We start from the raw sequence: 24,813 nt of genomic DNA, 5'->3' as shown, positions 1-24,813 counted from the left end.
TTACACAATGCCGCGCTAGGGATGAAGACTCTATGGCAGGCGTTGCTGCGCGCGGCGGCGGCGGCCGACGCGTTTGTTAGCAACGGCGGAAGTCGCGCGGGATTTGGGAGCGTGTTTTCTTTGCGCGGGAAGAGGAAGGCGCGTTTGGAGCTTGCGGAATGGAGGCGGTGTAAACTGGGTGTCAAATGGTGTTCCCGGAACGTGCCACTAAGCTCTTTAGAGGTGGTTGTTTGATTCGTTTTAGCAAGGAGACCGGTGGGATTCAAAAGCTGGGAAGGCATAATTTGATATTGCCAAGTGCACATACTAACAGCACGGCGCTGGGGCCTCTGACAATTAAAATTCGGCCTAGCAAATCACAGGGTTTGTTTACAAAGCTGATAATTAAGCTAAGGCTGCAGCTTTGAAACACTTGGGAGCAATCCCTATTGGATTCATTGGGACCTACTTCTGAGTAAACAATAATTTCCAAAAAGATTTTGGTGATGTACAGAATTAGTCCTGACTAATTTTTTGTAATTTGATATATACCAGCGTGCTGGATATTTACAGAACACAAAGATGTACAGTCTAACTTGGCTTGGATCCAGAATTAGCTTTGTGTTTCACCCAGTCTGCCTTCTTGAAACAAAGGGCTTTTTGTGTGGGAGAGATGCAGAGACAAGGATTTGCATTAGTTTGATTTTAGCCAATGCTGATAAGAACTGAAAGTTTTAAGAAACAGACTTGCCCATCAGACACCACAAATGAAGAACTCGGTGGGGAAAGCTCCCAAAGAATGCTGCACACCAGAAGCCCCATGGCAGAGCTCATCCTGCCCCCTGCCCCCCCCCCAATATCAGTATTATCAACAAGGTGCCTTTTTGTATTGTTTTTCAATGCCTGCTAAAACCTTTTTTCTTTAGACGAGCATGTATTAATGTGATCCTTCACAATAAAATGAAGTTGTACTTTTTAGTTTCAGCAGTTCCATTTCTTGACCTCTTATACAGTGAGTGATGGTCGCAAGTCTCAGCACTGTTGATTTAAAACACATTCCTGATTCAGGAGTATTGCAGCCAGCCTAGTACCGATAGCTGGCACTGATCTTAATAACCCACAAAACAAACTCCTAGACAAAAGTGATCTTGTATAGTAATGCTAGTAAAGTTATGTATTACTGTATTGCATTTGCATATAAATAAAACTAACAAAAAATCCAACAGAAACAAGATCCCAAAGACAACATGTTTCTGAATAAAAAGAACAGGATTCTGTGATCCCTTAAAAGGCAACCATCTTATTGCAGCATGATGAGTATTTGATCAGCCTACTTTGTAGAATAGATCATTAGGTGTATGAAGCAGACACGCAGCTCAGAGGTCTGTACAAAATATCCCAGTGAAAACATTGTGTTGAATCTTGCAGCTGAGCTGCAGGTGCAAGGGCAACACGTGCCTTTCCTGCTGTAGCCAAGTGCATCTTAGTGTAATCTCCTTTACTTTAATAAATCTAGCTTAGGGCAAAATAAAAAATTCCTTCCAGTAGCACCTTAAAGACCAACTAAGTTAGTTCTTGGTATGAGCTTTCGTGTGCATGCACACTTCTTCAGATACACACTTCTTCAGATGTGTATCTGAAGAAGTGTGCATGCACACGAAAGCTCATACCAAGAACTAACTTAGTTGGTCTTTAAGGTGCTACTGGAAGGAATTTTTTATTTTGACTATGGCAGACCAACACGGCTACCTATCTACTACTAGCTTAGGGCATCATTGTAGGGCTGGAGATATCAGAAAGCAAACAGAAATCCCGGGAGAAGAGAACAAAGCCTATCTCCAGAAAATATGTTAGTTTCACCGATGGCTGAGAGAAACAAGGAAACCATCCTCGAGGTGCTGGCTGACTATGTGGATGATACAAGATCAGCTTTTGGGCTTGAACTGGGATCTGGCACGGGACAGCATGTGGTGCACTTTGCCCAGGCCTTGCCCACGGTCATCTGGCAACCCTCAGAGATCAGCCCAGCTTCTCAACAGAGGTACACTGGGGCCTGTGGTGACAGCAAGGGATGGGTGTTGTAGTAGTGTGTGGACCATGCTTTCCCTTGGCCCCAGCAGAATGTTGGCACAAAATCTGCACTAAAAAGAACTGGCTCTTAGTCCTTGTTTATAGTCAGCCAAAAGGGACTGTCAAAAACCATACGGCAGCTTGTGTTCAGTAGCCTGGAAATGCCTTTCCAAGAAATAGCTAGACTGTTCTGCATTGGACAGATCCTAGCTGTGCATATATTCTTGGTAAACAAGAAAGGCTTGCTGCTGAAGCAGTAACGGCATGTGTACATTTAAACGGAATAATGAGAACTTCTTGGTGGCAACCTGTCTTAGACTATAGAATAATCTGGCAATAAAACAGTATATTCTAACATAGATGCATCGTTGTGTGGGGTATTCCTTTTCAAATAGCAATAACATTTCTAATAGTCATTGCTCACCAAGAGGTGTTGGGAGGGATGAGGACAGAAACTGAAGGGCATAAAATGGCATGGGAGATTGTGCCAGTGTGCTGTATTGCTTGTCGCTAGCGTCACATACACATGTGATTTGAGTGCCTGTGTCATTTACACTGACCATAATTCACAGAGCAGTCACATCTGAAATCTTAGCGCTGTCACTTGGAAAAATCATAAAAATGTGTCCACCCTTTTAACTTGGAGAATCAATGTTGGATGCATGTATCATACCCTTGTCTAGCCTTTCTCTGGTTCAGAGAAAGAAGTTACATACATTTCCCACTAGCATCCCACTATATTGCCTGACTGTATTTCAAACCCAGTGCAGCTTTTTTGTGGGGCCAGAGGGAAGGAAACTGGAGAAAGTAATTCTCCCCATTTTTTTATTATGGCTTTACACACAAAAGTAAGAATCTTCCATCTTTTCCCACAGCATCTCTGCTTACATCCAAGCCACCAAGGTGACCAATGTCCGAGAACCCCTTGCCATAGATGTAACACAGCCATGGGACCAGTGGGCTGGCTTGAGTCAAGGCTGTTGTGACTTCATCATTATTATTAACCTGTTGCACATGACTGATCAAGGCCTGGAGGCATGACAAAGCACTTAGGTCAATATTATGGAAACTGACCTCTGCAAAGGATCTTATTCAACAGATAACCTTTTGCATTACAGGGAATGTTTAAAGGCATAGGACAACTGCTGAAACCTGGAGGCATTTGCTTGGCCTACGGGGTGAGTATAGGAAAACCATCCATTACAGCTTAAGCTCAGTGGGAAGGCAATCACAGGCAAAGTCCGGTTTGCCAGGATTCCCCATCTGACCTGCAAGGTCATATTTCATTACATCTAGGTATGGGTGGGGTATGCCAGGAGTCTTGATTTGTGCAGCTCTCAAAGTGCCTGACCACCAGCTTGTTGGGAGCCTTTGAATTGATGCGCAAAACAGGAGCCCCAAGGATCACTCTCCCTCCACATCAGCCAACAGGAAGGCTGAGTGCTTCTGCTTATTGCTCTGCTTGGATGCGTAAGAGTTTTGTGCACCCAAGCCCAGTGCTAAGCAGTATCCACCACCGTCCCTACATCAACTTGATGGAAAAGGAGAACCTCAAGGTTGGAAAGCAGCTCATATTTTGATCCAGTTCTGCCACAAGACTTCTTGCTCTTCCGCAAACGTGCTCATGAGTCTTACAGCACAACGCCTCCTCAGAAGTAAATCCTGCTGAATTCAATGGGGCTTGCTCAGGGGTCACTGATGTTAGGCTTGTTGCCTTCATTCTAGACCTTTGCCCTAAGAGCCCCATAGAATGCTGGCCCGGTGTTAATTCCCACTCTGCTTCCACTCCACAGCCCTTCGCCGTTAATGGGATCATCCTCCCAGAGTGCAATGTGCAACTGGATAACATGCTCCAGGCCAGGTATGTTAGAGCTGAAGGACAGGATTCCATCTCATCTCCCTTGTGGTGACCACCAAAGGCCTAGTGAGGTCAAGGCAGGATGGGGAAAGGCTACTTGGAAATTTCCCCTTGATTTATTTCCTCACTATTTACATGTTGTGTAGTAGCATGGAAGATGGACAACAGGGCAAGATTTTGTGTTACGTGATGAAGACGAGCTACAGGCAGAGACCGTGTTTAGCCTTTAGCCTACTGTTTCTCCTTCTTTGGGAAAGGCTCTAAGGATTTCGTTGTGACAAGGCCATGTTCTACTTTTAACACATTATGCTTTTAAAATGGCAGAAATCCTGAGTGGGGACTGAGAGATGTGGAGGAGCTTCGTCAACTGGCAAACACTAATGCACTGCGGCTCGAGCGCATGGTAAGAGGCTGAGGTCAGCCTACAACATTGTAGGGAGCAATGAAATAGAACTGCAGAAACCACAACCACCATTTCCCACTCTTGCTCTTTGTTTCCTGGGAAGGGGGATCCCACCAGCTCTGCAGTTTCTCCCATAGACTTCCATTTTGCTCATCCTCCCTCATGCAATGACTCAGCGCCTATTTTTCTTCCTCAGCTGGAGATGCCTGAATACACCAAATGTTTGATCTTTCGGCGGAGGGAGTTATGATCTCTGGCTACGGAAAAGTCAAAGGAGGACTGCCCTATTTATATGGATGGGTGTGAAAATTAAATTAAGAAAAAGAAATGGATGCTTCTGCAGCTTCTTTGGGGGAGGGGGGGGAATAACGCTTTCAGAATGGCTTTAGGAAATTCTATTCTCTGTGCTGCCCCAGGATGACGAATGCCTCCTGTACCCCCTTCTAAGACCTTGCATACACTGGTGGTCACAACCCACCAACTAGTTCTGCAGAGACAGAAACTTTTAACCCAAGGCCTATGAGGAAGCACAGACTGAAAAAAGTTTTAAATACTTTATTGTCACTGGTTCCATTCTGTCTACACCAGCACTAAACACAAGAGATGAGTCTTCAAAAGCAGCGAGCATAAGTAGGGCAGAGGAAGGGGAGAAGAAACGCAGGCCTGGAGCAGGCTGCGTTCAATGTCGTGGGTTCTCCAAAGGGACTGAGAAGAGACATGGAGGGCTGTGAGATCATGGAGGGGGAGGGGGCAGTGGTGTTGGAGGTGAAGGCCACTTGATTGGCAAGATGCAACCATAGAATGTACTAAAGGGGAGGTGGGGAGAAGGATGTAGGCCCAGATCATGCTGTGGGCTGGGCCCATTTACTCTGGCTTTGGAGCATGCTTAAATGCAGTTTCCAATGAGAAGAGCAGCTCTCCAACCTGTAACGGCGCACATAGGAGGCACTCCTTGAGAATTCTGCTCTGCTACCCAGCCAACACAAAGCTAGGAGGATCAGGCAGTGGGCTACTCTCTCTCCACAGCCAAGGAACAGTGTATAAGGTTATTTGAGCACAGGTGTCTCTCGCTCCTCCCAGAAGGCTCACTTAGTGAGGGATGGAGGGGGGAGGTACAGGTAGCCAATGGGAAACTACCTAGGACAGCGGGGGCTCAGCTCTCCGTTCCCCAGGGTGGGGATGGCGCAAGGTAATAGCAATGGTGTAGCGAGTACAGCAGTGACCAACAGATGGTAGTGTTACAATGTCTTAGAAACCCACCCCTCCCTTTCCTCATAAGCCAAGAGATTAGTCAAAGGAGATCAGCTGAGCCTCTCCGCTGCCGCCTTGTGCCTGTTGCACCTGGACTGGAGCCTGCTGAGGAGGCTGCTGCTGCTGCTGAGGTCCTCCAGGAGGTGCCATCTGTAAGGAGGCAAACAGGAAAGCGAGTAAGGAGGTCTTGTTTAAAAAGGCATCCTCCTCCCCCATTTAAAGCTACTGTAGTAATGGTCCTCCAACCCATGGATTGGCACAGAGGCTAAAAAGCCAAACAATGTTGAGCTGAAGCAATTCAGGGCATCAGCCTAACATAAAATGAAGAAGTCGCCAAAACAGTTGCCCCCAAAGTGGCTGGTCAAAGACTCACCTGCTGATACATAGGCTGCTGTCCTGACAGGTAAGGCTGCTGGGGTGGCAGGTTACTCAAACCCTGTTCCTGGCCAGGGAGGGTTGACATGAGGTTCTAGCAGGAAAAGAAGAGGGCATAAGACTTTCCGCCAATCCACATGGCTCCATTCATAACAGGAGGCAGCCTGGAGCTTAGGGGTGGCTTTGCTGCCTCTATGCACATGTAAGAATTCCCCTTCAGTCCTGTCCGCCGGCTGCCCTCACACCGGACACTGGAAAAGGCGCACAGTGGAACAGTTTCAAGGAGTCTCTCACCTGCATATTGTAGGGCTGGTAGCCCATGGAGACCGACTGATTGCCCATGTAACCCTGCGGCGCTTGCGTCATGGCTGGGATCGCCTGGGTCTGGGAGGGGGCAGCTGCGTTCTGAAAGGTTAAGGAGGCAGGAATGGGTAAGAAGTCTAGACAAACTTCAACACACAAGCAAGAACACACAGGGAGAAACTTTTGCTACTTGCAAGCTGTCAAAGACTATATTCCACTCTTCCTCCAAGGAGGTCAAGGTGGCATGTACAGTCCTCTCCACTTTATTCACATAGGTGCTATAGGTAAGGCGGAGAGCTTGCTACTTGCACTATGCTTGATGGCTATGGGAAGACTTGAACCTGGACTTCCCAGGTCCAAATCCAAATGCTTGAACCACAACAAACATAATGCGATGAACTGGACTGTAGTCCATTGAAGCTGATGCAATGATTATTATTTTTTTGTCTTTTATGTTGCCACAGGGCTCCGTTATTTTTGCTGCAACAGACTTACCTTGGCTACCCTTCCGAAAATGGTTTAAAATAGGTGCTTCAGCTTCATAATAACATAAGCATCACCGCTAGAATGATTCGAACTTGGATCTTCTCCGTCCTAGTCAAACACTAATGACATCACCACACTGGCTAGAACTCTCCCTCCACTTTCACAACAGCACATATAACCTGCTGGGATTTAATCCCCCGATTTGGGGCAGAGGAAATTTGGGCTGTGGGTCAAACTTGCCTGGTAGCCTTGGGTAGGTGTAGGTTGGTAGGAAGAATAGGCAGGATTCGTGGTGGGCACAGCCTGCCCTTGCGGAGCTGCCTGGGCATTATTAGTGCTTGCTGAGTACATGTAGGTGCTCACCATGTTGGGATCTGAAATACAGATGAAATATGAGAAAAGGACAGCCTTCCTAGACCAGGCCAGCTAGCCAAGTATCCTGTTTCAGGTGCTTTCAGCTAACACATTCCCCCTCCACCCTATTGCTCTTACCTGTTCCTGCCACAGGCATTGCAGTGTACGGTCCGGTGCTGCCCTGGGCAGGCTGGCTCATGTACACTGTGTGCATAGGTGAGCCCTCCACAGAGCCTGCTGGGCTGAAGGTGCCTGGGAAGCTTGTGGGGCCTGATGGCTGGTAGATCACCCCGCCAGCAGGAGGCATGGCCTGCAGCTAGAGAGACAGGAAGCAGGTTAAGAGAGGGACGGCGACTTGGCTGATGTATTTGCAAAGAGAACAGCCACGGAAGGGAAGAGGAGGAGGGATTCTCGGCCTCTCCACCCGTCATACCTGAGCATACGGCAAGGAGAAAGCAGGCATCTGGGCCCGCATTTGGATCGTTTGCTTCTGCTGCTCCAGCCGCAGCTGGCGCTCCTTCTCTTGCTCCTGAAGGCGCTGGATCGCCAACTGCCGTTGCATCTCCAGGTATTCCTACAAGTTGGAGAAGCACATGGGATGCGTTGCAACACGGGAGCCATGGGGCTTCATGCTTTACTAGGCTGCACCGCTTGCAAACCATTTTGCGGAGGGCAGGTGTACCTTTTGTACCGGACACACGTGGCACCGGCCACCTCACCTGTTTCTTCTGCCGCATAATCTCAAGCTTCTGGGCTAGCTGGATCTGGCGCTGGCGCTCGGCCTCCTCGGCAGCACGGCGCAGCTTCTCCCTGTGTTCCTCCCGCAGAGCGTTCAGGGCTCCCCGCGCATCCCGGATCTGGGCAAGTTTATCTTGAAGTCCTTCATAGTACACTGGGCAGGGGGAAGGGGTGAAAAAAGGCGTAGTCAGAAGCCCCACCTCCATGAGATCCACAGGAGGTATAGCACTGAGGTCCAGTGCCGAGGGCCTTCTGGCGGTTCCTCGCTGTGAGAAGCCAAGTTACAGGGAACCAGGCAGAGGGCCTTCTCAGTAGTGGTGCCCTCCCTGTGGAACGCCCTCCCACCAGATGTCAAAGAGAAAAACAACTACCAGACTTTTAGAAGACATCTGAAGGCAGCCCTGTTTAGGGAAGCTTTTAATGTTTAATAGTTATTTTATTTTAGTGTTCTGTTGGAAGCCACCCAGAGTGGCTGGGAAAACCCAGCCAGATGGGCTGGGTATACAATAAATATTATATTATAGCTCTCACCTCAAGGAAAGCAGGGCAGACTCCTCAGCGTGGGCCAAAGGCATCACGCCATCTTCCCTTCCTTCCCACCCCAATGCTAAAAAGTGGAAAGGAAGCCCCAATGCCCATTTTGGTTCAACGCAAGGAAGTCAATTAACCGCCTATGATTTAACAGGGAGAGAGGCGATCCCAACCGTGCTACAAGCTCCTCCCACAGGTCTCTGCCCACATTAAGGGCCAGGGCCCTGGGAACTTACTGCGGCGCTCATCCAACTGGTTCAGCAGCTCCAGGAGCTGAGGGTGCATGCTGTTGATGGACTGGAAGAGTGAGAGCACGGCGGAGTCATTGGTGATGCTCCGGCCCCGCAGGTGGTTGCTCTTCATGCGGTTGACGAAGGTGGTGACGGCGTTCTGCAGAGCCTTCAGGAACTGGTCGTGGCTCTCGTCTGTCTCACCGTTTTGGTATTGCTGCTGGGGAGACCATCAGAGAGAGATGGGGAGACCATTAACTGGAAGCCGCAATTCCAACTAAGTTAAAGCTCAACGGAGTTCATTTTTCAATGTGGCTTCAGCTGCCTTGGGTTACCCCTGTCCTGTTTCCCTGCAAGGCGATGCATCTCCTGTAAAAACTTTAAACCTCCAGACTTTTCAAATGCAGCACAGAAAGCTTGCTGCACTCCGTGCCTGGCCTCCTTTAATCTCACATTGGAGAAAGAAACAGCAGTTGCTCACCAGCTGGCAACCATTTCAGGAAAAACCCAAACAAACCCAGTGGCTGAGCCTAATTCTGCCTTACTGTGGAGCATCCTAAGAGCACACAGAAAGGGAAGGCTGCTCTTACCTCCACCACACTGAGCGGGGCAGGCTGGACCTCGGTGTTCTGGGTTGCTGGCTCCCCCATGGATAGCGGGGCGGAAGGGGTGGGGCTCTTGCGTACCTCCTCCTGCTTCTTCTCCCAGTAGTTGCGGTTCAGGTACCGAGCCAACTGCAAGGAGATGTTGGGAAACAGGAAGCAAGCTGGTTGTCACTAGCCAGGGTGCCGCTGATACCAGCAAACTACAAAATGGCATATGGGGATGGGGGGGTCTTACCTCAGGGTCAATGTCCTCGGCCAGAGGTGCAGAGGAGTTCTGAAATAAGACACATATTAGAGGATTAACCACCCATGCAAAGATGAGTACCCCCACTGCCTCCCTTTCCCTTAGGAGATCAAGCTTGAAACGCTGCCTGTTTCAAGCTTCAAGGCATGAGGGGACTTGTGAGCAGAAGGAGCTGCTGAAGCAAGGTGACAGGAAAAGCCAACACCCATTCTCTTCCTCTCCCATGGACTTGGCTGGACTTACCAAAGAACCACAGAATGTTCATGACATGAAAGAAGTGTCTAAATAGAAATAGGGGAAATCTCTCCAGGTGGGTGGGCACTTACCACAGGTGAGGAATAGAGGTTGTTGACTGGTGGAGCCGATGAGGTGACTGGTGTCGGCTCAGCCTTGGGGTATGTGGAATACGTGCTTTTCTGTCTCTGCAGAGGAAAAGCAAGAGGGAGAACGATATAGGAATGCTTCATCGATTCCTGAACTTGCACAGCAAGCCAGGAACCACTTTTGCAGTCGGCCAGCAAGCCAGAAGTTGATCGGGAATGAAGCATGAAGCATGCCTCCTGACAGTTACCAGCCACGTCTGGGCATCTCAGAATGGCACAAATAAGTGTGCAGTTAGTGATGAAATTAAGATTCACCCAGAATCAGCATGGTCTTTATCTGCTCTTAATTAGACAACAAAATGGGAAAGTTAGTGCAGCATTTTAATTAACTGAACACGACATAACGTGTATGTTTTCCGGAATCGCTTCTGGTAGTTACAAACACCCGATTGGCAAAGTACCCAACAATTAAAATGCCTCATTTTGGCAGGGGGGAGACGACATCAGCACAAGTTTCCCATATTTGAGGACTAGGCTGTTGCAGGGAAAGGAGTTTATGCAGAACACTGAGATACCTAAGCTCTTTGGGCGCTACAAGGCAGTCAACCCTGTGGGGTACCTCCGAGTATTAATGTCACAGGAATCCCCCCCTAATTCTCAAGACACAAACCATCCTTTCCTTCTCCTCTGCCTCTGACTGGGAGAGTGCAATGGCCAGCTGCAGCTCCTCCTCCTCCTGCAGGGCAGTTTCATCACGCTTGGGAGGCAGCTGAGGGCAGAAGAAACAGCAGTCACTGTAACCCGGGTGAAGAGGTGACGGGTGAAGCTGGAGCCCCATCCCTTGCCATCACAGCCAAGTGCTCACCTGGGACTGCTGGGAAAGAGGGCTGGTCAGGTACTCAGGAGGAAGCTCCGTGGTTGCAGTTCCTTTCCCTTCTGCTTTCCTGTGTATACAGAGAAGCCAGGATCATGACCACAGCTGAACTGCAATCTGGTGGTCGGCCAGGGGTTTGGGGGGAAGAGAGGACCACTCAACACCTGCTCTATTGTCGCATCTGTTGGTCTGCAATAAGCCAATTAGCTTTTTTTCTTTAAGCTGCAACTTGCCAGACTACAGTGGAACCTTGGTTCTCGAACTTAATCCGTTCGACTCCTGAAACAGTTTGAAAACCAAGGCACAGCTTCCTATTGGCTGCAGGTGCTTCCTGCACTCAAGCAGAAGCTGTGTTGGACATTCGGCTTCTGAAAAACATTCGAAAACCAGAATACTTACTTCCGAGTTTTCGGCATTCGGGGGCCAAAACGTACGAGTACCTAGGCATTCAAGAACCAAGGTACGACTGTATTCAGTTTACTGTTAGAGGAATAAGAACTCTCTCCCTCCAGAGTATGCACATGTAGAAAGAAAGGCTGCCCAAAAAACTCCTCATTCTTCCCCAACCTTTCTGTGCCAATGACCCTCTTCGTTAGCTGAGCTCCGATACTTACTTGTTGAGATGCTCGTAGCAGGGCTCACACACTCGCACCTCCTTCTCTATGCCAAACTTGGGAATGGTGGAATACTTGGAGGAGCACTTCCCGCAGAAAATCTGCCCACATGCCCGGCAGTGGTGCTGCGAACACAGGGAGAGGTCAAGAATAGAAGCCGACTAGAATTTAAATCTCCCGGCCACCACCTCCTCTTGCTGCCATTATAACATGGCTCTGTGTCATGTCAGCTGCCACAGGAAAGGAGCTCCAGGTCGCGACAGGGAGCTGCACCACTCACCTTACGAGTCACCACCCCAAACTGGACTCTGCACCGGTGACACTCCTCCGCGTCCACCCAGTCTGGGGCCTGCCGCACAGAAACAAAGCAAGTATTGGGTAACAAAAAGGCCGTCACAAAGCCTTGAAGTGATCCTAAGAACCCAAAAAAAGCACCCCCAAGAGCAGCAGTATTTGAGGAGGAATCCCAGATAGAGAAAATGCATGTGTAACATAAAGAGGCAGTAAAAACTAAATAGATGGTTCTCTTCCCGAACTGGAATGCTGGCCATTCTTGGGATACTCTTGTCAGTGATCCATGCTCTGGTAGCCTCACAGTTAAGACTACTGCAATGCATTCTATGTGGAGCTGCCCTAGAAGATGGTTAGGAGGCTGCAGATAGTGTAGAATGCCGCTGCTTGTTTACTGAATGAGATGCAAAGACAGAGTCGCATTACATCAATTTTCTGTGATCTGCACCAGCTAGCTATTTGATTCCAAGTCTACTTCAAGGTATTAATATTGGCTTATATTACACTAAATGACTTGAGACCCAAGTATATGTTTGGGTTCTTCACTCATTGTGTGCCACTTGCAAGCTAATATCTGTGGAAGGGGCCCTTCTTGTGGTTCCACCCCTGAGTAGTGCTTGGTATGTAGGGTGTGGTTGTGTGAGAGACCCGTGTGAGGGCCTTCTCAGTTGTGGCACCCTCCATGTGGAATTCCGCTGCCTCTGGAGATCTACCAGGTGGCCTTCCTACTTCAGTTACATAGGTTGCTCAAAATGCACCATGGCAATATATGTCCCGGGGCAAAATCCTAAAAAAAAAGCTCAGCAACTTCAATTCTAAAAAAAAAGCTCAACAATTCTGGTCGGCCCTCATGCATGTTCACTTCATCAAATCTGGCCCTCTTTGAAAAATAAGTTTGGGCACCCCTGGGTTATGAGCAATCTGATTCCGTAACAATCTATTAGAAGTATTTACTTTCTGCTGTTGCTTTTAATGTTGGCTTTAGTTCTGCACATTTTTTTACCTTTTGTTAACCACCCTGGGATGCTGTTGTGAAGAACATTATAAAAAAGAGATAAGCAAGTAAGTAACACAATTAGCTTCTCTTACTTCCCACAGCCCACAATGTACAAATCGAATGGGATACTTTCTATTTTTGCTATCACCCACCCCCAGGGAGCTGGATTTTCACTGGAAGCTGATTCAGCCCAAACTCAGCAACAGAAGTATCAAGACTGATTATAATTACCACAAAAAAGTCCAAATCATTTCCATATGTGAGGCGTGCCCCTTTCCCAACTGGGACACTCACCCTTTCCGCTGCAAACATGGCATCACTCTCCTTGAATTCTGGGAAAACATGACCTGCAGGAAGATCAACAATGTCACTTCAACCACTGGCACCTGCTGGTACTTGGGATGGGGGCACCAAGTGACAGACCAGAGAAGCTGTGTACAAATGCACACAAGCCATTCACCTGCTCACCACGTTCCTTTTTCCTACCAAAGAAAACATGACATCCCCACAAAGGTACTGAAGGGATGAGGCTAGAGCGACTGGCATAGATTGGCCTTCCAGAATTCAGTCCAACAGACCACCTGACCCATAGTCCAACATACCATATTATCACAAGTGACAAAGGTCACAGGAATTCTTCTCGGCTATGGAAGCTACTGTGTTCCGTTACGGCTTATACCTAAGACACTGACATGCTACAAGGAAGGTGATCATTGCTGTTTCTTAAAACAAATGCAACGGTGTGCTTTCTCCAGATCCCCAACTCAACATACTCCGTCTTCCTCCCATCCCACCCCCCTCTTCACAGCACAGGTCACTCATCCTTACCTTCAACCTTCATGATCTGGTAAGTGTCCTGCACCACCTTGTACTTGGGTTCATTGCGGAAGGCATGAGCCCATGCCTGGATCAAGTACAGGATCTTGTTGCGAACATTGGCTTCAACTTGTCTCTGTAGAAATGTGCAAAGCCAGTATCAGGCAATATGCCCAATGGAAACGAACCCACAATCTTCCAAGGGAACAGCGTAAGCGCAGTTTAACTGGGAAATGACACTTGGAGCAATGCCCCTTGCCATCTAGTATCAGAAACCCAACCTCAGTTATTCTCTTTGCTCACTACCTGTATATTCATCTTCTACTAGGGGTGGGAAGGACAGAAAGAGTGGTTTTCCTTGTAAATTTCCTCCTGCTGGAAAGGAACTCCATGTTTGGCCTATGAGGGTGCTTCACTGTTTATAAATTTGGATTTCTTTTTCTTTAAACAGCTGTTTACGGAGAGGAGAAACAGCTAAAAAGCTCCTACCTTCAGCAATTCCTTCAACTCCTCCATGGTCTGTTTGTTAGCCACTTCATCGTGAACTGTTTGACCACAGTTCTTTACCACAGATTCCAAGACCTACAAGGAAAATATATTCATGAGCATGCACTGCCCCTGACCAAATATCCAAAGAGGTACCCTGCTGGATCAGGCCAAAGGCCTATCTAGTCAAGCATCCTGTTTCCCCCAGTAGCCAACCAGATGTCCATGGAAATACCACCAGCAACCAATACAAATGCAACGGCCCTTTCCCACTGTTTTCCCCCAGAGGACTGATATTGAGAGGCAATACCTCTGGTATTGGAGGCACTGATAGCTTTATCCTCCAGGAATCTGTCTAATCCCCTTTTAATGTTGCCCTAGTTAAAAGTAATTAGCAGCAGAAGTTCTGGTCCTCCTTTGAACAAAAAGTGGGCTGGCTGCACATCTCTCTCGCAAGGTTAGGGAAAGAAAGCTTCTCTCATTGACCTGGGAGAGTGAATACACCCTGAGGAAGTTGTGTTCACTTTAGCTTACCTCTAGTGCATAGAGAGCCACATGTGGATTCTTGTCATTGACTTTCTTCTTTATTGCACCAACAGCATATTTAGCCCTGGACAACAAAATGCGAAGAACAACTCAGTCTAATGGCAGCATACAAGGACTAGTTGTCATTCTGAAGCCACCCCAAAATCCCTGCTCTCATGAAATATAATAGCAGCACTTATAACGGAAGAGGAAAAGGTGCCAATATGTGTCAAGATTCGAAGCTAAATTATTTGACTAATCTATGATAACTGCTCCATTTACCAATCAAAATCATTTACGTGTGAGGCAGTGAATATCTTGCACGTCTGTGAGTTTACTACATAATGCGGAAACTGCTGTATGATGAAAGAATATGCTTCATTTTCTTAAGTATCAGTAGTTGTAGAAAACACTTGGAGATACATGCAGTGCCTTCTCTACCTATTCTTTTCTACAGATACCTTCCTTGTCAAATATTTTCAGACAATTTTGTTATTAAAGCAGAACACACAGAACCAAGCCAATATAAGCAAACATAATTGTCACATAATTATTATTGTTTTCCTTTTGCACAAGAGCTGGAACTTCTTTGTTGACAGCATGTCTCTAGTTTCACAGGACAAGAAACCCACAAAACAATTTCCTCATCTCCTTCAGCAGAGGACATCTATCTAGAAGAGCAGATCTCGTATGGAGTTTTAACAGTTGTTCTGTTAATAAATACACTGGGATGAGATGGAATTTTAATATCCAAAAAGAATGACATTAATAGATGACTTAATTGACTATCCTGAAAATCCATTTTTCTGAAGAAAATTTACAGCTACTCAGAAGATATACCTTCCAGACACTAAGCTGAACCAATGCTCACACCAGTACAACACGACAGTGCTCAGCAACACCAAGTCCTTCTCAGTAAACAATGACAGCAGCCAAATTGTTGGGGGCCACCAGAAATCACCTGGTGGGGGGGGGGTCCACACATGGCCCACATGTTATTTACCTCTGCATTAGTTTCATAGACACAGAGCATGCCATAGTAGCAACAATGTTGGCTTTGGATGTGGAAACCCCCAGGTTCAAATTTTTGCTCACCCTTGAGGCTCAAAGGATGAACCTGGGCAACCACAAATACTCAACTTACTCTACCGCAAAGTGCAGTTGCGAGGTTAAAATGTGGGACAGCTCAGTGTCCTAAACCTATCAATAAACCTTGATGCTTATGGAGTGAAGAAAGATTGGTGCAGGCATCAGCACTTACTGGGTGTCACCCTGACGAATCATATCGCAAATCTGGAGGATGGACTCCCAGTCTGTCTCCAGCAGCAGCTGACTGGTAGCTTTATCTGAAATACATTGAAATAACCATTAACCATTCAGGTCAAATGCTAATATAGTTATTTGCTTTGGGAGTCTGTTGGACAAATAAGCCATACTTGGTATTTGTTGGTAGAGTACACCAGAAATTTGAGAACTTGAGCATTTTGTTTTGTGACCTACTGTTCACCTAACAGTATCTTGCAAAATATCTTACATGTCTATACTTGGCATCAGCCCTTTGTATGTGGATTATAATTTTATTGAGTAATTTCAGTTGCATGGAATGGATGGTGAGTGGGATTGGGTGAGTGGTTGTATGAATGATGTGCATTATTTTGGTTGAAATTTTATGTTGTACTGTATTGTCTTGTAACATTCTCTGACTTTATAATTGATATTATGTTTATGATGTATGGTATATAGAAATGGATATTGTTTATGAATTTGTTTTGTTTATATATAAATCATTTTATATGGTTTTTATTTTAATTATTGTGTTTCTAAATTTATTTTTATCTATTGTAAACTGTTGAGATTTTCATATAGTTTGCAATCTGTAAATGGAAACAACTGTTATGTTGCTGCTAAATGGTGGCCCCTTACGAAGAGCATTTCTAACCCCCAATAGCACAGTCAATATTAATTGCAGAGCACACTTGCTGTTTGGTGACCCTGCCCATGTCCAACGCTGCCATCCACAAAGCCTAATTATTTGCAACTGCTTCTGTGCATTTTCATCCTCTCACTTGTCAAAAATTTTACTGTAAGCTTCTTTGACTTTTTTCTCTTTCTTTTGCTTATGTTACTCTAAAGTTCAATGTTCATGGACAGCACTATATAAAAATTGGCACTGGAGCTCATAATCTAATGACAATTGCGTGCCCATCCCCCATCCCCCTTTTCTTGTTTTCTGGTAAGCAATGTTATTGCCACCCCCACAACAGCTGACACATTTCAAACTCCTTCCCCATGTGACATCTGCCCTAAATGCACCACTGTGTGCTCTCTTGACTCAGTCAGCTGAGAGTTCTGTTCTTGCCCTGTCACTTCCTGGATTGTTAGTCACCTTGCAGAGCCTGATTTTAGTAATAGTGGTGAGATCAGAAGTGTTGTACTGTAAAAACGTAAAGCTTTTCATTTCCCAAAAGACTGTTAACTTTTCCCCAGAATTCAAAAAGGGCCAGATTTGTCAGTTTAAACAAACACCACAGCTCTGATCCAGTGATAACCCCTTCATTCGTCACTGAATATGTGTTTTTGTGTGACTTGTTCATTTTTCTAAGGCTTGTATCCAATGCTATTTGTGTTCAGAGCTTTCTGAACGTGGCTTAGATCCAATGCACCCACACTGAGTAGGGCGAACACTGGTTCAAACCCCAAACGCCCATTTTCGAGATCAAAGGGCAGCAGAAGGAATGTAGTCACAGACAGGGCAGAGGAAGTCGGTTACAGCTGCTAGGCCCAAACACGGTTTTGTTTTTACGTTGGGAGCTTCAATCTGGGCGTATTTGGGGCGACCATAGTGAATACCCATAGGGAAATTAATAGGGGCGGGAGGAGGGGGATGGGCAGCGAACAGAGAAGCAGCTTTCAGGGGGGGAAACCCTATTTGGCTTCCAGTGTAATGGGAGCTGATGAGAAAGGGAGTTCCTCCGCGGAGGAGCTCTGGGCTTCGACGTTCCCCACAGGAGAAGAAGCGCAGCATCGGGCGAAGGCGCGAGGGGAGCGAAGGTGGGGAGAGGAAGGGGAAGGGTCAGAACATAACACCCCACCCAGGTATTTGGGGTCACAGGTCAAGGGGGCAGGTCGCTGCCGGGACTCCCTCCCGCGCCCAGTACCTAGAAGCCGCTCGAAGGTGCCGCCGCCTCGCCCCATGGCGATCCTCGTCCAAGAGCAGGTAGCACCGACCGCTGGATCTGGTTCGCCTCGGAAACCCGCTTCCGCAGCCTAGGCCCCGCTTCCGGCTTCCGCGGAGCGCCGAGGCGGGACTTCCGGCGGCAGCCATTTGGCGATTGGCGGACGTGGCGACCGGAGCGGCTTGTTGGTCCAGGAACGGATGGCTTCGTGGCGGGGAGGAAGCGGCCGCCTCTGGTTGCTATGGTGATGGCCAGCGGCGGCGGCTCCACTTACTTGCTTCTGGGGGGTTCGGGCGCGGGCAAGACCCTGCTGGTGAAGCGGCTGCAGAATATCCCCTCGTGGCTGGGAGGAGGGCCGGGGCTGGGGCTGCGGGGGCCGGGCAGAGAAGGCAGAGGAGGAAGCGGGGAGGCTGGCTAGGGTGTAAGGGGGTGGTGGGTGAGCTGCGTCTCTTTGGCCTGTGTGGTGTGTAGTGGTTAAGAGCAGTGGACTTGTAATCTGGGGAACCGGCTTCACTTCCCCGCCCCTCCACATGCAGCTGCTGGGTGACCTTGGGCCAGTCACACTTCTCTGAAGTCTCTCAGCCCCATTCACCTCACAGAGTGTTTGTTGTGGGGGAGGAAGGGAAAGGAGATTGTTAGCTGCTTTGAGACTCCTTCGGGTAGTGATAAAGCGGGATATCAAATCCAAACTCTTCTTCTTCTTGTGCCCCTCTTGCTGGTCATCCATGCCTGCCTGGCAGTGTGAGTAGGCACGAGTTTGGGCAAAAGCCGTGGAGGGAGGGAGAGGGGGAGGAGATAGTTCCTGGTGACACAAAGTTAAGTGTGATGGGAGGATGGCTTCATGACAACAGACCCTTCCCATGAGGGCTGCTATATTTTGAAAAGCAAAACTTTAGTGACTTCCACTTTTAACTATGGATCACTACAACTCTACCAATGAAAAAAGGACGTGCCCTGGGAAAAGAGGACATATGGCAACCCCACTCCAATCCTCTCTCCTGGGGGTTGAGGGAAACCCTTGCACTTGTTTGGGCTCTGTGCTGTGTTGTACCGAACCTTTTTCCATTCCAATCCCACCACTTTCCTTAACAGTCTCTGCACAGCTGAGCTCCAAAGATGGCGCCAAAGACCTTGGGGAGCCGCCAGCTACTCTGCCTACGGTATGGCCTTTCTTGTCTTTGGTTTGGTTCTTGTGGCTCAGCAGATGGGGCTCAGCTGTAGAGCATGTGCTCTGCAAGCAGAAGGTGCCAGCAGGTTTGCTCCTGAACATCTTGTTCACAGGATCTTGAGTAGCATCAGTAGGAAAGAACCACTGTCAGCCCGAGTAAATATTGCCCAGCTAGCCCACCAAGAGTATGACTTGGCATAAAGCAGCTTCTTGTGTTCCAATTGGTACAGGATGTTGTGGTACCCAGATTAGAGATGATTTACTGCTCCTGACAGGAAGACATGGCAAAATCTTTGACAGAAGCAAATTGTGGTAAAGATAAGGGCATTGCTGTGGTCACACTAGCTAATGTTTTACACTTCTGTCGTCAATGAAATCAAACTTCATTGAGCAAATTTCATCAGTGAAATTGAACACTGTATATACAGATTGGTTTATTTCAGAGTGGTTTTTGCTTGTGTGATAATGGCTGGTAGGTGGCTCTCAGGGAGTGGTTGTTCTAAGGCAGGCCCCAACCTCTTCCTATAGTTTCTGCTGTGATTACCATTGTTGCATTTTGTCACTCTACTTGGTACAAAGGATACACTTCTTATATAGCTTGTATAGCTTACACATGGCTGTGTGTTGTAGTCGGCTTACAGTTCGTTGCACACTACATAACTATTATCACGTTACCCTGTCCCCAGCCTCCTGCAAGTATTAATATTGCTCCAAATATTTTTAAAATAAGCGTGGAGAAGCTCAGCAACTTTGGGAAAAGAAGCAATTGTACACAAGGAGAGGACATAGTTCAGTGGTATGTATAAGGCAAGACCACATTCAGCATTTTGGGGTTTCTGGGCAACACACCATCAATAAAAACAACCAAGAAACTTTTAGTGCTCTTAAGACACTGGTTAAAACTATTGAAACTATTAAGCACAGTGGTTTTGATCACACAGACATTCCTAGAGCCCTCTGCCCAGATGAGTCATGTAAATACAGTGGTACCTCAGGTTACATACGCTTCAGGTTACATATGCTTCAGGTTACAGACTCCGCTAACCCAGAAATAGTGCTTCAGGTTAAGAACTTTGCTTCAGCATAAGAACAGAAATCGTGCTCTGGTGGCGTGTCGGCAGCAGGAGGCCCCATTAGCTAAACTGGTCTTCAGGTTAAGAACAGTTTCAGGTTAAGTACGGACCTCCGGAACGAATTAAGTACTTAACCTGAGGTACCACTGTAAACTAAACCTCAAACCAAATTAGTTTGTTTTAAAACAACACTTTGACCAACTCTCTGTGATGTAGCTAAAGGGTAGCTTCACCATTCTCTATACCAGTACTCCCTGGGAACACTGTTATTTCACACCCCACAGCTCTTAGGTTACCTACACAAAATGACACTTTTACAGTCTGCATTAGTCCACAACAGGCTGCTTGATCCATGAGATATGTACAGTGTGAGCCCATAAATGTCTACTGAGAAGCAAATCCCATTGAATTCAGTGGGACTTGCTGTCAGTAGAAGACTTCAAACCTATGCACGTATTTGGGAGTAAGACACATTGAGTTCTTTAACTTCCAACTAAGTATGCACATGATTGCACTGTCATTATAAGGCAGCAGTAGTTTGTTTTGAGAATTGTAACTGTATCTCCAGCTTATCGGGCTTTTTGAGTGCATTGAAGAGCTCCAATCAGATTCTTCCAGTGCCAAGAGTTGAGTCATACTTGACAGAAGTACCTGGACCAATCCCTTTGCCTGTGTTGTGAATAACAGCGCAGTTACCCACCAGCGTACAAGTCTAATTGGTGGTTGTCCCTTTGCAGGTTGGCACAAACCTTACTGACCTTCAAATCCGAAAGAAAATCACAATTCGTGAACTGGGAGGATGCATGGGCCCCATCTGGTCCAGTTATTACAGTGACTGTTGCTGCGTCCTGGTAAGGGAAATCTGTCCACTCCTGTGGTTGTTTGCTGCTCTTAATTACTTACTTTCATTAAAAATGAAAGCATAGGGTCTGAAGGGCCTGGAACATCAGTACGCCCTACACCTGCTCCTTGGCAGCCCTATGTACAATACTTCCACTTAGAAAAAATAACTCGAATTTCTAGAAAATCTTGCTCTGACCAGAGAATAACTAGGCAGTTTGTATGCTGCAGCACTTCAGTAGTTCATGCATATTTCCAAATTCTTCTGGCTATGCTGTATTGGAAAACTCTGGAACTTTAGTTTTTCCCATTGGAGCTCCCTTTGAATCATTCTCTTTTTCTTTCTGTCTCTTCTGCAGTACATGATTGATGCTGCTAAGCCTACCCAAATCTCCTCATCCTGCATTCAGCTTCTGTCACTTCTTTCTGCTGAGCAGCTAGCATCGGTTCCTGTACTCATCATTTTCAACAAGATGTAAGCGATATTTAACTTTAATCTCTGTGCAGGGTACTCTGGAGGAGGGGGAGCAGAATTTGATGGGCTTCAGTGACTATTAGTAGCCAATGACAAGGCAGTGGGATGATGACAGCTATCAGAATGGGGATATTTTAATTTTCAGTTGATTTGCAACCTGCTCACAATGTTCCACTGCAGGGCTTTTTATTGGAAAGTTCAGCAGGCAGTAAAAAGAGTGTTACTACTGTTTTCTCTCTCTACTTGGACTTTAGTGACCTACCCTGCTATATGTCCCTTGTGGAGATGAAGTCATTGTTCCGACTCCAGGATATCATTGCCTGTGCCAAGCAGCCCATCACTGTTGTAGAGACCAGTGCGCGTGATGGCAATGGCTTATCCAATGTGATGCAGTGGTTTCATTCTACAACCCAATGTGATTGAAGCTGGAGATTGCTCTCACCTCAGGTACCTTGGTTGGACATGGAACAACAGAAAGAGAGCTAGGCAACAGTCCTAGTCTTATCACTTAGGAAGCGGCAGCTAGCAAAATTTATAGCCAGCAAAACTTAATAGTTCCCTGCAGGCAGTGGAAACAACATTGCTGCTATGGACTTTGGATGTAGTTTGAACCCAAAAGTAAATATTTTCCTATTTAAATCATTCAGTATATTGCCTCTTCTGTTTTGCATGTGCTACTAGGCTGCTGGAAGAGAATGCTTCTATGGAAGGAGAGGACAAACTACATGTCAGTCTCATCCATTTATTTTAATTAAGGTCTTAATTTCTCACAGTCCAAGTTCCCATGGCGTTTGTGCCAGTTCTCAAATTCCTTCTGTGGCTTAGAGCCTCTTTGCAGGATTCTTTGTTCATGCAATGAAGGCAGAGTTGTTAACAAAGGATCCTAAAGGTACCTCTTGGTTTGAGGGATAATGTAACTTTTACCCAATATAATATAGAATAAATTTCTCCCTTCAGGTATTCACACAACAGCAGTTGCAACTGGCCTGTGGAATGTGGTTGTGTGTCGAAGGCACCTATTTGATTATATGTGGCATGAAACTTACCTTTTGCCATATCCTTTTGTGACATTAGCTGCATATCATTCTCACTAACCATTGTCGTTTACACCAAACCCCATGTCCCTTGCTTCATCTGCTACAATGGCAAGATCTTTGATTAACAGAATGGTGAAAAGGCAAAGGATCCATTTGTCCATCCATCCTGTACATCAGTGAAGAAGTGACTTGCTTGGACTAATTTTCTGTGCCGAGCCCTGCCTCCTTTTGCCCAGAATCAATCACAGACTTTGGGCCATGTGAAGGAGGTGACACTTTGAAAGTTTAAAAATAGCCACCCCTCTCATCCTTTAAATACCTGATGGAATAAAAACGGGGTGACTAATTTTTAGATGGTTAGGACAGAACCAATCTGGGGAGTTTCCTTGGGAAGGTATTTTGAGCTAAGCAATGTAACACCGCCGAGAAAAGAGCTTTAAATGTCCAGGAGATGGTCCAGAAGCAATTGGGGGGGAGGGGAATCAAACTAAGATACATTTAAGCATAAAAATACATTTAAACTAAGGAATTTTGAAAAAGATGATGGTGATCTGTTATATTATCATCAGCCATAATCTATGCTGTTTTTCCGACAATTATTGTCTCTCAAAGCTACTCAGATCAATAATAATAAAAAGATGTACTGCCAGCAGGCTCACAAACCAGGGGAATAGCAAAAGAGGAAAGGATGGGGCAGGGGGGAAGGTGAAGGAGGGAAACCAAATCTTCACAAGTAGAATCACAGAATTGTAGTGTTGGGAGGGAGCCTGAGGTTCATTTAGTCCAAACCCTGCAATGCAGGAATATGCTGCTGTCCCATACAGGGATCGAACCTGCCACCTTGGCATTATCAGCACCAAACTCTAACCAACTGAGCTATCCAGGCTTCATGAACAGCTGTAATTGGGTAGTTTTTCAAAAGAGAATGTTTTTAATAACATCAAATCAAGATGTCCTGGTAAAAATGGCATCCTGCCAACAAATGTCTTACAATCTTCTTATTGTGCTTCTATGGCCCTATAAATCCACTGTGCAAAGCCCAAAAGGAAGGGCCGTTACAATTCTTAAAAATTCAGTGTTTGGTTCTTCTCTTTTAAATATCATTAGTTTCTGTATGATTCAAGTACTTGGGTCCAGCTCAAGGAACATTTCAGTTTGCCTGTTCATGGAAGCTGGAACTGCCAGCAAATATTAAGAATTGATGTTATTGGGCTGAAGATGGATGAGATTCTCATGATCTTCTGAACACAGAGAAGCTTGAAGGCAGACAAGAGGAGTCCGACATTTCCAGCAGCACGGGCTATTCCTCAGAGCATTCCTAGAGCAGCCGACATCAATCCTCTGTCTCACAAGTTCATCTTGCCCATCCACGGATATACTGCTGGATTGAAAGGGAAATTTCAGCTGCCATTGTTATTAGAGAACTGGTTTTATTTTTACAATCAGAATAATGGTCCTAAGTATGCACCACTCAGCAACAACACCTATATTTTTCAGTCCTTCCTTTTAGTGCTCTTTTACGTTCCTCACTTACCAGAATGGCTGTTAGTAACACATCCTCCACCTCTAATCTTGCTTGTAAATTATTGCCTTGGGAGTGTGCTGGGAAGTGAACAGAAGAGCTAAGAGATTGCCAGCATCCAAGGACAAACAAGATGCAACAGTGGCACAATCCTGTGTTAGCGGATCATGCCAAATTCCTATTAAGCAGAGTGGTGGTAATTTAAAATGAAACCTAGGCGATTCTCCCACCTGCTCTCCTCCCAATTTATTTTTGGCAGGAACTGTTTCTGATGGAAGAGAAAAACAACTTGGAGAAAAGTACAGGCAGAGCAAGAGTTCAGCACCCTCCCACTTTCCTGTGCTGCACTTTAAATTGCTCCCCTGCCCTGTTTCATAGGAAATTGATAGCAATCCAATTCTCTCCAATCTGCTACCATCATATCTTGCTTGCCCCCAAGGTCCTGCAATTTACTTCCATCATTTTGATTTCCTAGTGAAATACATTTTCAAAAATGGACTGCATTTCCTTTCTCTCTGTGTGTACATATGCATACATTAAGCAGTAACAGGAGAGAGCGCTGTAACACAGCCAAGCTTGTCTCATTACCAGTCTCTGCAGATTTTTTGCTTATATAAAATCCACACATAAGCAGGGTGAGGGGGGGGGGGGGGGAGTATGCAAAGCTCTTGCCATCCTCATCACCTCCCAGAAACTGCAGGGCCAGTCTCCTGTATTCATGGAGGCTCCCTGCACAATTCAGGACAAGGGAAGATTCAAGGTGCTTTGATGCATCATTCAAAAGCACCCTGCCTGCCAGGCACAAACTGCACAGGCAAGAAGCCACAGGCTATGTGGGCTTAGGGGTCATTGGGTAAGCAGGAAGCAGAGGGAGAGGAGAAAAAGTTTCCTAATATCCAGCATGTTTTGGACCTCTCGGGTCCTTCATCAGGAAGTTACAAACTTCTGTTATACTGTCTCCACTTTCCTTTTACAGTACCTTATTCTCCTACCTTTTTGCTTCCTCTGCCCTGCCCCATTAGCCTCTGCTGTACCTGCATGGGCTCAGTGTAAGGTGTACACTAGCTTTGGCTAAGGCACTAGTCCATTATGTATGTGCTACCCAGCCAAGCAGCTTGGCAGCAGCATCTTGTCAGTTCCATGGAGCTCCTCAATAGTCTTACCTCACC

The 24,813-nt window shown here is 46.5% G+C and overlaps 4 protein-coding genes across 18 annotated transcripts in view; 2 read left to right on the top strand and 2 right to left on the bottom strand.

Annotated features, from left to right (window-relative positions):
* Nucleotides 1-101: 101 nt before the first annotated feature.
* On the top strand, nucleotides 102-5,140 carry LOC310699335 (methyltransferase-like 26 B). 2 transcript variants are annotated; one of them, XM_083487008.1, is made up of 7 exons: nucleotides 102-222; nucleotides 1,761-2,020; nucleotides 2,925-3,084; nucleotides 3,168-3,227; nucleotides 3,843-3,910; nucleotides 4,232-4,310; nucleotides 4,507-5,140. In XM_083487008.1, exons 2-7 carry the CDS (start codon nucleotides 1,827-1,829, stop codon nucleotides 4,558-4,560), a joined length of 615 nt encoding a protein of 204 aa, XP_083343134.1. In that variant the 5' UTR covers nucleotides 102-222; nucleotides 1,761-1,826; the 3' UTR covers nucleotides 4,561-5,140. The 2 variants fall into 2 exon arrangements, with proteins under 2 accessions (XP_083343134.1, XP_083343135.1); XM_083487009.1 differs by lacking the exon at nucleotides 1,761-2,020 and having other exon boundaries at nucleotides 171-855.
* Nucleotides 4,851-17,658, bottom strand: HGS (hepatocyte growth factor-regulated tyrosine kinase substrate). 5 transcript variants are annotated; one of them, XM_083486980.1, is made up of 21 exons: nucleotides 17,512-17,658; nucleotides 15,615-15,699; nucleotides 14,363-14,438; nucleotides 13,832-13,924; nucleotides 13,355-13,478; nucleotides 12,758-12,873; nucleotides 11,519-11,587; nucleotides 11,239-11,363; nucleotides 10,616-10,694; nucleotides 10,421-10,519; nucleotides 9,754-9,849; nucleotides 9,419-9,457; nucleotides 9,169-9,312; nucleotides 8,585-8,798; nucleotides 7,799-7,971; nucleotides 7,513-7,653; nucleotides 7,218-7,395; nucleotides 6,966-7,099; nucleotides 6,231-6,341; nucleotides 5,935-6,030; nucleotides 4,851-5,711 (listed from the first exon to the last, which is right to left on the bottom strand). In XM_083486980.1, the coding sequence occupies exons 1-21, from the start codon at nucleotides 17,546-17,548 to the stop codon at nucleotides 5,598-5,600; spliced, it is 2,343 nt and encodes a 780-aa protein (XP_083343106.1). In that variant the 5' UTR covers nucleotides 17,549-17,658; the 3' UTR covers nucleotides 4,851-5,597. The 5 variants fall into 5 exon arrangements, with proteins under 5 accessions (XP_083343106.1, XP_083343107.1, XP_083343108.1 ...); XM_083486981.1 differs by having other exon boundaries at nucleotides 8,585-8,795; XM_083486982.1 differs by having other exon boundaries at nucleotides 9,754-9,851; nucleotides 10,432-10,519.
* An 11-nt stretch (nucleotides 17,659-17,669) lies between these two features.
* On the top strand, nucleotides 17,670-21,724 carry ARL16 (ARF like GTPase 16). The gene is made up of 5 exons (XM_083487012.1): nucleotides 17,670-17,859; nucleotides 18,632-18,689; nucleotides 20,508-20,621; nucleotides 20,970-21,085; nucleotides 21,340-21,724. Exons 1-5 carry the CDS (start codon nucleotides 17,771-17,773, stop codon nucleotides 21,506-21,508), a joined length of 546 nt encoding a protein of 181 aa, XP_083343138.1. The 5' UTR covers nucleotides 17,670-17,770; the 3' UTR covers nucleotides 21,509-21,724.
* A 1,306-nt stretch (nucleotides 21,725-23,030) lies between these two features.
* Nucleotides 23,031-24,813, bottom strand: part of TMC6 (transmembrane channel like 6) — a 28,731-nt gene continuing 26,948 nt past the window's right edge. For 7 of the 10 annotated variants that reach the window (XM_083486970.1, XM_083486972.1, XM_083486975.1 and 4 more), the window contains one exon: nucleotides 23,031-23,503. The gene's annotated coding sequence lies outside the window, so the exon portion shown is untranslated. The remainder of the gene's footprint in view (nucleotides 23,504-24,813) is intronic. The other 3 variants (XM_083486978.1, XM_083486979.1, XM_083486971.1) reach the window with 1 other exon arrangement.

The sequence above is a fragment of the Podarcis liolepis genome, assembly GCF_965112155.1.
Source record: "Podarcis liolepis genome assembly, chromosome: 2".
Taxonomy (NCBI): domain Eukaryota; kingdom Metazoa; phylum Chordata; class Lepidosauria; order Squamata; family Lacertidae; genus Podarcis; species Podarcis liolepis.
This window is presented reverse-complemented; position numbering and strand designations above follow the sequence as displayed.

Coding starts and splice junctions, on each gene's coding strand:
- LOC310699335 (XM_083487008.1), top strand. CDS start 1,827: ATGTTAGTTTCACCGATGGCTGAGAGAAACAAGGAAACCATCCTCGAG. Junction 3,085..3,167: donor TGACTGATCAAGGCCTGGAG/GCATGACAAAGC, acceptor TTTGCATTACAG/GGAATGTTTAAAGGCATAGG. Junction 3,911..4,231: donor GATAACATGCTCCAGGCCAG/GTATGTTAGAGC, acceptor TTAAAATGGCAG/AAATCCTGAGTGGGGACTGA.
- HGS (XM_083486980.1), bottom strand. CDS start 17,548: ATGGGGCGAGGCGGCGGCACCTTCGAGCGGCTTCTAG. Junction 15,700..17,511: donor CACCTTCGAGCGGCTTCTAG/GTACTGGGCGCG, acceptor AATGTATTTCAG/ATAAAGCTACCAGTCAGCTG. Junction 9,458..9,753: donor ACCTCTATTCCTCACCTGTG/GTAAGTGCCCAC, acceptor GTCTTATTTCAG/AACTCCTCTGCACCTCTGGC.
- ARL16 (XM_083487012.1), top strand. CDS start 17,771: ATGGTGATGGCCAGCGGCGGCGGCTCCACTTACTTGCTTCTGGGGGGT. Junction 18,690..20,507: donor CGCCAGCTACTCTGCCTACG/GTATGGCCTTTC, acceptor GTCCCTTTGCAG/GTTGGCACAAACCTTACTGA. Junction 21,086..21,339: donor CTCATCATTTTCAACAAGAT/GTAAGCGATATT, acceptor CTTGGACTTTAG/TGACCTACCCTGCTATATGT.